This window comes from Ascidia mentula, chromosome 6 (genome assembly GCF_947561715.1).
Source record: "Ascidia mentula chromosome 6, kaAscMent1.1, whole genome shotgun sequence".
Taxonomy (NCBI): domain Eukaryota; kingdom Metazoa; phylum Chordata; class Ascidiacea; order Phlebobranchia; family Ascidiidae; genus Ascidia; species Ascidia mentula.
Window position 1 is genome coordinate 512,408 of NC_138571.1, and position 13,092 is coordinate 525,499.

Genomic DNA, 13,092 nt, shown 5'->3' on the forward strand with positions numbered 1-13,092 from the left:
TTACAACATGTGTGTCGTGATGTCCACATGGGTCGCTCTATGTATTTCTGGGGGTTAGAATTGAGGGTGAATTTTTGCGCGAGATTTGAAAAAGCAACATCGATTAAAACTTACTTGTGCAAAGACGGTTCTTCATATATAAAAGATCAGTTGATTCCAGTTTGTTATTCAACATCCTTTTTCATATTCTTTTATTCGTAACATTCTTTGTGACGTAACAATGTTTTTTCAAGGATTGCTTGTCTGATAATCAGGTGACCAGTTTCGTGGAATGATAAATTCAAGGTAACTGGATTAGGAGATTGGGTTTAATTATATTGTTCTCATGCATTTGTTGTATATTAACGCTTATTGTTGTTACAACAAACACATTGACATGGTGTAGCGAGGTCTTGATAACTATTTGCTGCCCAGAAAATATGAGACATATACATTGGAACGGAATTTTCGTTACGGGAACACAATTTTCGTTGTCTGTAATCGGTCGACCGTCAATCGTTCTATGAAGTGTAATGAGACCCGCGTTATGCGTGAGACACCTCGGTTAATTGACTGGATTTCCTATCCCGGCGTGTGGTGTGTAATAAATGTAGAAAGCAAGGTTTCTTAACGCTTCAATTGCCCATTTTGAATCGCGACGCTTTTGCCTGATGATTTTCAAATGGTCTCCTCCAGTAAACGCGACAACGTCATCCCGCGAGCGGATCAGAAATGTTGTGGGGAAAAGTATTGCATTGTTGTCGGACGAGAGAAAATATCGCCGTTCCCCGGAATGGTTTCTGACGTGAAACCGAAACTGCAATTAATTTTGAAGGTTTCTGGCTTTCGCCTAATAAGACATGGACCATATGGTCGACACGTGACCAAACGATCGGCGACAATTGTACAATGACGTCACACGTCCAATTCGTGCGTAAGTGGGAATTGCGGAACAGCGCTGGGCCAATAAGCGGTATGCTGCCTCATTTTGGAATTATTGTGTTTGTTTTCTTTTGAAACTAGTGTAATATCTGCTTCCTAGAAATCAGTGGTGCTGGCGGTTGATAAAGGATTTTTGTGTCCTATAGTCAGCATCACCCGCTGTACACAAAATATGCACATTACTTTATTTTATTTTAATTCGCGGAAATAAACTGACTGACTGACTGCTGCCGGTTGTTCACCGGAAACATATAATTGTCTGTTCGAACCGCCGCCTGTTTGCAAACTTCTACCAATGAGAAAACGATGTCAGTCAGTGGCACGTGAGAGTTAATGTTATAAACCCACCTACTTTCACCGTTGATCACTGGTAAATTTTGCTGGCTAGTGTGTTGGATGCGCCTGCGCAAGAATCTGTTTTACAAACGAGATCTTTTATCGCTTGGTAAAATACACTTAATCCTCATCAATCGCTAAAGTACGCGTTGTAACTCCTGTTCTTCCGATACATGGGATGGGTTCCGATGAATGTGTCAAATCACGCAGGATCCGGTCTATGATATCCGACCCGGTGCACGTTGTATCGATTATCGAGCGGTTGGGCGGCATTGCACGGAATCACCTGGACTGTTGTTTTGTGCGCCGGTCGCGAGCGTGTTTTGCAAAGCAGGCGGAGATTTTGGAGATCTGCGATAAATGCAATGACAACATTTAAATGTAGTGAATAGGGAAAGGTGTCTTACCCGAGATTGCTCACGCGTAACGCATCCTCTAACGTGGGTGTTTCGCGTTTTTGGTATCAAGTCGGGGTTTGACAAGCCTAGATTAGTCATCGCGTCTCTGTATCGCCCGGTAATGGATTCCATTTCCCCGCATGAAGGAAACATGTGACTCTGATTCGGTTCATAGAAATCCACAACGTAGCTACTGGGGTTCCGAATCGTGTTGTCCGACGTCAATCATGGAATCAAAATATTGATCACTAAATCCGGCAGAAGAAATTGAACTTTCATCTTGCCACAATCCTCACAAACTGCACATCGGCTACATTCATTTGCACTTGATAACTCGGATAATTATTTGGTCTCGTGTTATCAGGCTATAATTGTTTAATATCACTTATCTGTGTTGTTATTCACACTTTGTTTAACATTGATGTTATTTCATTCAGCTGAAACTGCTCAACCTCTGTGGCAACGATATAGAAGACCGTGGGGCGGTTTACGTGGCCGACTGCATCCATAACATTGAACAAGTGGATCTGGGTAGATGCGGCCTAACAAGCGTTGGTGCCAAACATCCATTCGAGAAGATTGAACGGTTGAAGAAACCGGTAAGTAATTTCATATCTTAATTGGAATAAAAGGTTAATTCTTGATGTTGGAAATTACATTAGTATTTTACAACATGTGTGTCGTGATGCCCACGTGGGTCGCTCTATGTATTTCTAGGGCTTACGATTCAGGGTGAATTTTTGCGCGAGATTTGAAAAAGCAACTTCGATTAAAACTTACTTGTGCTAAGGCGGTTTTTCATATATAAAAGATCAGTTGATTCCTGTTTGTTATTCAACATCCTTTTTCTTATTCTTTTATTCGTAACATTCTTTGTGACGAAACAATGTTTTTCAAGGATTGCTTGTCTGATAATCAGGTGACCAGGTTGGTGGAATGTTAAATTCAAGGTAACTGGATTAGGAGATTGGGTTTAATTATATTGATCTCATGCATTTGTTGTATATTAACTTTTGTTGTGATTACAACAAACACATTGCCATGATATAGCGAGGTCTTGATAACTATTTATTGCCTACAAAAATGAGACATATATATTGGAACGGTATTTTCGTTACTGCTACTAACTGATTCAAACTAATAGTTGGAACAATGAACATAAAAGCAAAAGAATAAAAAATTTTTCTATATATAACTAAAATTCTTCATGGAAATACCAAAGACTTTCATTTAGTTCATGAACAGCGTTTTATTTCTTCACATTCTTCATTCCACTTTTCATCTTTTGAAAATTTTCTTTTTGCATTTTTATTCTTTGGGTTTCCAGTTGCTGCCTCTGTGAGTTTCTTAAAGTGTGGTTTGAATTTGTCTTTGAATTTAAACTATTTCACTTTGAACACCACCATGGTTTCTCTTTCTGCATCTAGATTTCTGTGTTGATGCAAAAAATGTACTTATTCTAAAACTTACTTTAATACAAATATCAATATGCGTCCTTCAATAGCAAGGCACCCGGCCCGATTCCCAATTGGCCCATGCCGCACAATGCATAGGACATTCACCTATCACAATCTGAAGTTTGGTTGATCATCGATCCCAGAGTTATGGCTGTTTTACCAACACCGCCTAAACAACAGAAAATGGCCTTATCAGCAGGGCTACAAGCAGTACAGCTAATAGGCAGAAAATGATGCCACCGACCTTAAGCGGTTCACATAAATTACACCGAAACATCAAACACCAGTCATGGCAACACCCATTTGCATGCGTATACATTCCGATCAAGTTATTGCTTTCTTTGAAACCAAAGTTATGTTGTCTCTTGCAACGATCTAATGAACCATTTATGTATCAAAGGGATGTCATAGCGCACCGAATTGTACCCGATCACGGGATGTATTGCAGGTGCGACAGAAAATCACTTTGTGGTGTTAATGGATGTGTGGCCTGACTGGGGTTAGTTAAAAGGGAAAACACCAAATAAAAGCGATCACGCATCAAACGCGCCACTTTGTCGAGTATTTGACCCATCTATGAACCTGTCAATCAGCTCTTGCGGTTTACTTGTGACGAAACACTCGTCTTGTTCGAACCCAGGTACGTCAATACACACGGCAACACTGAAAGGAATGTGTACAGCTTGGCATTCCGTTTTATCCGTTCTTTCGGTTAAATTATGCTGACTCAGCATCGCCTTGAAGTCATAGCAAATCACAAATGGATAAAAGCGATGCCGCAAAGTCAATGCCGCAAAGTTGCAACCGTTAGAAAATCGTTGGCCAGATTGAAAATGCGACTTGGAAATATCTCACGTGTGACAAGAGAACAAGTTTTCAGGTGTTGCGTACAGACGTCAGCCCGAGTAAAGGTTGCTTTGCACATCGGGCAAGCAAAGTTCGATGGTAGCTGGGAAAATCCGTGATAAGACTGAAATGATTATTTGTTGAATTCATGTTCATGATCGTGGTGCGCTGTTTATGCAGAGGGCGAAAATTTCGGTATAAAATCTTGCAAGCTCCTGGAGATTGTAGATCGAAGACGTTGATACTTGAATCAAAATGCCCTACGTATGTAAAGGACGCCTGGCAAGTTGTGCGCTTGCACACTAGTGTACAGCTTGACCACAAGGCACCCCGTGAAACCAGGTTAGCGCAGGGTCGTGAGTCCAAACCTCACCGGAAGCTTGATTTTTCAGATCTAGCTCACTTGTCGGAAAAAGTGGCTGATCCAGCTTGGCTGCAATGCCCTGGCTGCAATGCCTTGGCTGCGAAGTCTGTAAACTTTAATTAGCGCGCTCAAGCCCTGGACACCTTGGAATTTACCAACACATTTTACGCCTGTAAATTTCCGATATAACTCGGCGGCGATGCGACCAAGGCCACCGCTCTATGGCATCTTCAGGTGCGATACATCGAAAAACGCATAGGTTGTATGTGATCGGTCGACCGTCAATCGTTTTCATGAAATGTGATGAGACCCGTGTTGAGCGTAAGAAACCTCGGTAAATTCCAAGCGTGTGGTGTGTTATAAGCGTAGAAAGCAAGGTTTGTTGACGTTTCAACTGTCCATTTTGAACAGGGACGCCTTTGCCTGATGATTTCCAAATGATCTGCTCCAGTAAACGCGAAAACGTCATCCCGCGAGCGGATCCGAAAAGGTGTGGGGAAAATATTGCATTGAAGTGCGACGCGAGAAAATGTCGTCGTTTTCCCAGAAATGTCGTCGCCTAAAATGACGTGGACCATATGGTCGACACGTGACCAAACGATCGGCAACAATTGTACAATGACGTCACACGTCCAATTCGTGCGCAAATGCGAAATGCGGACCAACGCTGGCGATAAAGCGATCTGCCGGCGGTTGTTCACCGGAAACATATAATTGTCTGTTCGAACCGCCGCCTGTTTGCAAACATCTACCAATGAGAGAACGATGTCAGTCAATTGCACGCCAGAGCTGACTTTATAAACGCACCTAATTTCACCGTTGATCACTGGTAAATTTTGCGGACTAGTGTATATGGGTGCGCCGGCGTAAGAGTCTGTTTTACAAACGAGATCTTTTATCGGTCTGTAAAACACACTTAACCCTCATCAATCGCTAAAGTACGCGTTGTTATTCGCCCGATGCCCTGGATGGGTTCCGATGAATGTGTCAAATCACGCAGGATCCGGTCTATGATATCCGACCCGGTGCACGTTGTATCGATTGTGTTAAGGTCACTGTAAAATTCACGGTGTAAATACACGGACTTACTCTTTTCCGGTCTTGATTGGGAGTAAAATAAGATTCTCCTATTGTTTGTCTCTTTCCGGTGTCGCAATCGTGATTCTATTTTTATCTTGAGCGTGTGAACTTTGTTTGAGATGTCCGCGCCAAGGAATTCGGGGTCACACGCAGTTCACTGTGTGGTCGCGTGGCGTTTGTGGGTCTATCTGGTGAATTGTTTCCTGAATGCAACCGGTTCCCAATGCCTTCACAATGACATCACGCGAGATGCGACAAGATCAACAAACAATTGTTTGTCGATCAACTGTTAATTGTATCCGCTAGAGAAAATTCAGCGTGCCTCGTTTTCAGAGCTCTTGAAAAGCATAAGCATGCAAAGACATCGTGCGTTCGTATGCCCCTCGCTTGACCCTTGCCCATAAATTGGATTCGCTACGATGGGTGTATACAGGGTCAGGATCTTCAGTGACACTGAATATCGCCGTGTTTTGTAGGGCTATACTTGATACCGTTTTTTGCCACCCTTCATGTGTAACATGAACTCGTTAAAGATGATGTCCAGGTTTGATTATCTTGCCTCTTCATGTGCAAAGATAGCAAACTTTCTGGCGTTTTCGAACAATCTATTGTGTTCTAACCTTAAGGCTGTCTGATTGATGTTATCATTTTAATGCACCACCTGTGAAGTGCATCGTGAAACGTTGCTCGTTATATGAATTCGGAACATCATGCATATCCAATTTTCTGGTGTCGTGCAAGGAAATTTTGCATTACATTTGCAATTTGCATCGTTTCGAAAATCATTTACTTGATATACCACGATTTCACTTCGAGTCGACCCAGCAAATGAGACGATAAAGTTTTTGGACTCTGCAGTCACTTACAATGGCGAACACGCCTCTCTTTGCTACGAAAGCAAATCGCCTTTGAGCAACAAACCTCAACGTCTTGGCCAGATTTGATTTTTATTCGTTCAAGACAGTTGGAGAACAGATCCTTGTAATATATTGAGCGATGGGTGTCGAATTTGAATCAACCGTGATGCGTGACATATCATAAAATGTAGCCGTATTTGGTACTTTGCCGACGTGTGTGTGTAACCGAAATTAGCTTCTCTCTCAACCGGCTAACGCCCAGGTTACTCCGCACTAAAGGCCTATCGCCAAGACCTGGAGTCACACGATCAAGGTGGCTTTTGTAATAAAATGGAAGCGCTAATAGGTATAAAAGCGTAAAATGGTAAAAGTTATGATAAAACAACGGTTGTTTTTTATACAAAAAGGACTTTCCACTGCACATATAGCGTTCACAACAATTACTTCTCGCCACAATAAAAACAATGCTTTCTACTCGCCACCACCAGAGAACTGCCTGGCTTTTCGCTTATTCTTTTCGCCGCCAGCACTTACACCAGTTATCACTGTCCACGTTTGCCACGCAAGCGTGACTGCTCGGGCGTATAAAAACGAGTAAAATAGAAATAATTACAAATATATTGTAAAGGTGAGTGTGAAAAGTAAACAAAGAAAAACATATGAGTAAAAGTGAAGGTGAAGTGAAAATACAAAAAGAAATAAAGCGTGTGAAAAACAAAACGAACAAAGACGTTTACACTTTGTTGTATCACATAAGCCTCCAATGAACCACAACGTTTGTGACGTATGTCTCTGTTGTCACTTTACTTTTCAATAAACGTAGTAGTGTAACGAACGGAACGGAAAAAGGAACGACATTGCGCGGACAACACGCTGCGCAATAGACGCCTTTCGGTCAGTCGTATCGTCGTTCTTGCGCTCGCCCATTGTTATTGGTTTATCCGCCTGTATTTAATTGGTATAAATAATCATTGATCAATAAAAGGTGTCAAATATTGCTGTTTTAAGTTGCTTGGCATCAACACGGACCTAAATAAGGCGTTGTTTAGCTTCAAATACTGAAAATCAAAGTTTTCTGCGCATATGAACCTGCAAAACACGAAAATCACACGTAGTGGGGGCTAAAAATTAGTTGTTTGACCAAACATAGTAAAATATTTCATCGATTTCATTCAGGTTGTTACTTGTACTACTAAAGAAATGCATAGCTACACCAGTTTCAACAATATTAAAAATTTAATTATTTTCAGTGTGAATCCTCCAGAGCCCAATGGGTCACAGTTGACCCCACCAGAAAATGGGGGGTGGCGGTCAAACATCTCAATTTTTTTTCATGAAATGTGTTATTGGACCCATCAACGCAATAAAACGCTATACATTATTTTTTTTCTGTTGCTCAGTATACCCTTGGGCTGTAAAGGGTTAAATTGACTTGAGTGTTTTGGATCAACATATGCCCTTTATATTTGTCACCTGTAACACTGAAATATTTCTCATATGTAATACTGAAATATTTGTAGTATGTACACTTTTACTGCCTGTCTAATTGACAAATTTACAAATTTACTATCAAGCAGGTATAATAGAGCTCCTGGCGAAAGGTCCTGCTTAGTCAAAAAACCTAATGATAGCAAAGAGATTACCTCATGGGTGCAATTGGAAAATCTTAAATTTTGTAAATCCTTTTTGTTTCATGACCTGTATGAAAATTTATGTGTATTAAACAATGTTTTACCATTCACAATTTTATCAACAAAAATATACTCAAATAAGTGTGTCTATATATGTGTCTTCATACAACAATTTTAGCAGTGAAAAAGTTATGCACTACAGTATTTAGCCTTTTGCTTCGACTTTGTCGATCTGTCCTGCTGTCCTACCTAATACTTCACTTCTCAAGGTTTTTTTTGTTAAAGCAGGACAGAGGCTCTTCCTTGAGATCAATATTAGGATTTTGGGACAAACGTAAATGATAAAATTGAAGAAAGGGACCTAAGTATACACAAACACAACTTTTTGACCTTGCTGGACGAGTCTCGCAAACGCCCGCTAACTGAAAATAAGCGTAAACTTATTAAATTTTCACGTTTCACACGCATTAACCTATCAATAACACAGCAAAAACTTTTTTATGTGATTATCCGAGCAACAACACACCAAAAACTGTCTAGAAGTCCCGCACGACCGCAGAAACCACTTGAAACACATCCGCCTCCAGTTTTGAAACGAGCGAGACCGGTGTCCAGACCTGTTATAGAGGGCGCTATGGTTTCATCCCTCCCCTGTTGGACATTATTTAATTTCTTCAATCTGCCATCTCTCCTCAGCACAGTCAGTTCCTGAATTGCCTAAGCAACTCCCCAGGGCTGTTTATGCCCCCCTGTAGATCGCAAGATCTTCTAGGATGCTCCACAAATCCATGCTTTTCAACTTTGAAGAAAATTAGGTCCCTATATAAGTCGGTAGGTGCATTATTGCAGCGGGCCTTGAAAACAGGATTGTTTTAGGTTAATTGCCATGTAGATTTTCGTCGCCATTTTGGTTACGGTTGCTGGGAGCACAGTCCTTATTAAAGTAAAAATGCGTGTTTACGTCACTGCCTATGTTGCTGGTCATTACAGTGCCGTTGTCTTTGTCTGATGGCGGGCTTTCTTTAGTTGAGTTTATTTGTCTTGTTTGGCTGTGGTGCATGTGCTCTCTGTTTAATCTGCTGCTTTTGTATATTTCATTTGTTTAGGAGGCGGCTAACATAATTCACACTTATTAAATTGTATACATGAAGACAGGCTTGCCTACGTCACAGTTCGGTAAGTTTTGTTGGTTAGTTTGTGTTGCAGAAAACCGTGACGCGTGTATTTTGACTTGACAATAAACTGTTTACGAGCACTGGCAGTTGGCAAGCGCTGCCCACGTGTGCGGCTTAACATGCCATATAGGTCCTTTTTATCCTATCTATTGTGGTTTAAGGTCCATCTCTCCGTCACACTATAGCACTAAATTGATTGCTGAAACAGAATAGAATCCACGAGCAATATTGTGTCCCTATATAAGTCACAAGACCCAGCAACGGTTATTGGGAAACAAATAGGACAGTTGACAGGTGCATTATTGCAGAGTAAATAGAAAACAGGATTTATTTTGTCTATTAGACATGTAGGGCCTTCAGGTGCTGCGAAAAAACGAGCAGCATATTTTGTCTATTGGACGCACGTCTTTTCTTATGGACACGGGGGCAGAAATCGGCATTTTCCCATCGAGCGCCGCACAAATAGGTCCGGCAAAACCCTTGTGGCTGCGAACGGCAGCAGTGTTCGTTCGTACGGCTCACGTCTGATCTCGCTAAGGGAAATTTTGTTCTGGCGGATTTCTCCAGGCCACTGTTCGACGCCGACTTTTTAAGAGCACTTTCTTTGTTAGTTGATTTTCAACGACAGCGTTTAATCAGCGCACAAACGTTTACTAGTGTTCGTATTCGAAAAGCTGGGAACACAGTTCTATGCATAAATGCTCTCACCTCAGACAAGAGTGACTACGCGCGTTTGCTGACCGCATTTCCCGCACTTACAGCGCCTCACTTCTCTGAATTGCTCCCCAGGCACGGAGTGCAGCATTTCATAACAACAAGTGGACCTCCAGTGCACGCGCGTGCTCGGCGCCTTCCTCCTGAGAAACTCACTTTGGCTAGAAATGAGTTCGCAAATCAGTTGAAAATGGGGATTATCCGACGCTCGTCCAGCCCCTGGGCTTCGCCGCTATACGTGGTTCCAAAGTCTACAGGCGATTAAATGCTGCTACTCAGCCAGATCGTTAATCAATTCCTCACATTTAGGACTTTTTAGCAAGTTTGGCAGGATCTACCATTTTCTCCAAAATCGACCTTGTGCGTAGCTACCACCAAGTTTCAGTTGCCGCCGCGGATGTTGCCAAAACGGCGGTAATTACACCTTTTGGTTATACCCTTCGTATGCCATTTGGAATAGAAAATGTCACCCAAACATTTCAATGTTTGATGGAAACGGTTTGCTACTGTTTTGATTTTGTATTACAGATGCCCAGATTACATCTTAGTAGCAAGAAAAAAAAACACCTGCTGATCACTGCAACCATTTAAAATGACGTTTTACACGAATTTCAGAGCATGTTCTGGTCATCAACGGAGCCAAATGCCAGTTTGGTGTCGACTAAATTAATTTTCTCGGTCACAGAGTCAATAAACAGGGTGCGTCCCAATCCAAAAAATTCCACCGTTTATCTCCGGCCATTCTAATCACACAATCGGCTGTTCTGCGATTATGTCTTGTGCGGCCAAGCATGTAAATAACGTACGAAATAAGTGCATACATAATAGGTTTAGGTATGGTGTTGCCATGCTGGCAATTAGCTAAAAAAATCTACTAAGGTTCAACTGCGGCATTGCGACGCTTGCGCGGCTTGTGGTTGTAAGGTATCAACCTGTTGAAGGCTCGAACATGTTTGCCAGATATGATTTTAGCCCTAGTAAATAAGTTAAATATCTCCAAGGTGCCTTGCATAAACTGAATTTACGTACAATAATACAAACACATTTTTTCAGATATTTCGGGTGATATTTAATACTTCAAGGCAAATTTTCGAATGCGATATATAATATTTCTTTCGAAATAATTTTGATCACATATATTACGTGTTATTTATGATAAAATTTGGCGATTTCATTTTCATAATGTGGTCATAGAATTATGATGGTCACATTTTGTCATTACCGTGGTTGAACTTTCAATGTGTGAAAATAAATCGTTTTTTTGCAATTTTACTTCGGATTCATTCATGCGTGAAAAGCGTGGTCTGGTAAAGACGAGTCCGCTGAGAACAGACGTTATGTCTTGTTTTTGTTGCGTATCTGACTGAATCTGTTTTATTGTATCAGTTGGGAATAATATTGTGTAATGTCGCCGCACAACACATGTATATACAAAAAAAGGCCCAAAGCGTAAAACTATATTATGACCGAGAGTTAAAACCAAAGTCATTGTAATCACCCGTTCAACGCATGTCCAAGTTGTGATGTCCAATAAAACGACATGGGAAAAAAGAAGAACTCATTTCCGGTTTAGGTCAATTCCTGACCGGACAATTTAATAGGAAAAACCTGCCGAGCTGGTGGCAGGTGAAAAATTTGTAGCCGGTTAAAGCAGCCACATTATAATTGTGTTATAAACCACTTAATTTGGGAAATTAAGTCATATAGGTAACTTAGACAACCAAATTAACTGCGTAAAACAAGTTAAAATAATCAGAGGCATTTCTTTGGCAAATAATAAATGAAGGTTGATTTAAACACAAGTATACTTCTTTCGCAAATGATAAATAAAGCTAAAATAAACATAACTACTTTTAGTTATTCTGAAAACAAAGTCTACCTATACATAAATAACCTATTGGGGCACTTAGTTAATTAAGCTATATAAATAACTGACGTAATCGACCAAATCGGTCAACTTCAAGTTGCGCAACAACTCCAAATAAGGCATCAATACATGTGGCCAACCGCAGGCTGTATAAGCAGAACGAACAGCGTCTGCCAAATCAGTGTGTTTTAACTGTTGCTGTGTAAGGGTCTAGGTTGTTGGTTCTTCTTTAGTACACTGTATAGGAGCCCCAATTGTACTGTACTGTACTTGGATTTATTCGTTGGATTATATCAATAAATGGATTTATGAACAACTTTGGACTGGCTTGAAGCTTGGTGGATGTATGTGTTTAGTCTGGAGTTAGACTATTTAGAAGACGCACAGACTTGTGTAAAGGAGTTCTTTAACTCCAACAGTAAAACTTGAGATAGAGAAGGCCGAGTTGCCATCGAGACTCAGTCGGATCCGTAAGGTGCGAGGCCCGAGACGCAGTCGCACCCCTCGGTCACCCAGCGGGGACATACCCCGACAACTGGTAAACCGACAGTAATTGTCAGCATTAATAGTGGCAGATGTTTCTATTTTAAGATTTTGTGGAACAACATATAGGCTACCTTTAATTTAACTGTCTGCTGTGGATATTAAGAGAAGAAAAAAACATGTTTGTACAATGATAAATTTGAAAGTAAAATTGAGAGAAAAAGATGAAGCATCTACAAAAGTTATGGCTGCCACAGCCTGCAGACGGTCAAATTTTATAGATATCATAACTGACCCAATGGTAAGTACAGTACATTGCAGCATGTTACATATTTGTGAGTTTCTAAATTGTTAAAATAAGACTTTGCCTCTGTTGCTTTTGTGTCTGCGGTACTGTTTTTGGTTAGCCCACTTAAAGTTGCTATATTGTTATTTTTAGAGTAAATTTGCCTAACTATTTAGTTATGTTTATACATGTGCTATTAAAAAGTGTTTACTTTTACAGTGATTGAAAAAATCTCATTTCTGTCCGGAGTGGAGAACTGCGATGGTGGGCGAACTCATATTTATGCAAAGTGTTTTTACATTGCTGTGAAGTTTCAATAAATTAAAGAAAGGTTACTGGAATTGTTGTGTCAATGATAATTGCATGCAGGGTATGTGATTCAGTATGTGCGGGACATAGTAGGTTGAGGTTAGATAACAAGCCTAAACAAGCACAGGTATATTGTTTACCAAGGATGTGTCAAACAAGACCCGCATCTAAGCCATCGCTGGTAGTGTTTCTTTGTCGAACTTTTACCAGAGATATATGTCTGGCTAAGGTTCGAAATCCATATACGGGCCATACCTATCTGCTAAGCTAACCAAAGAAAGTGGTTAAAGCCCGGGCGAAAATTTTTGATTGGGTTTGTAAACAGGGAAAGTGAAAGCAATCCAGCTCGTCCCAACCAATGGGCTTCA

General features: G+C 40.8%; 1 protein-coding gene across 4 annotated transcripts in view; it reads left to right on the forward strand.

Moving 5' to 3' along the window:
- Positions 1 to 13,092, forward strand: part of LOC145905965 (protein NLRC5-like) — a 48,642-nt gene that overhangs the window by 32,050 nt on the left and 3,500 nt on the right. For 2 of the 4 annotated variants that reach the window (XM_082993303.1, XM_082993304.1), the window contains exon 10: positions 2,093 to 2,254. In XM_082993303.1, coding sequence (XP_082849429.1) covers positions 2,093 to 2,254 — 162 coding nt within the window. Of the gene's footprint in view, positions 1 to 2,092; positions 2,255 to 4,733; positions 4,813 to 7,509; positions 7,634 to 13,092 lie in introns of those variants that run through there. The other 2 variants (XM_082993306.1, XM_082993305.1) reach the window with 2 other exon arrangements.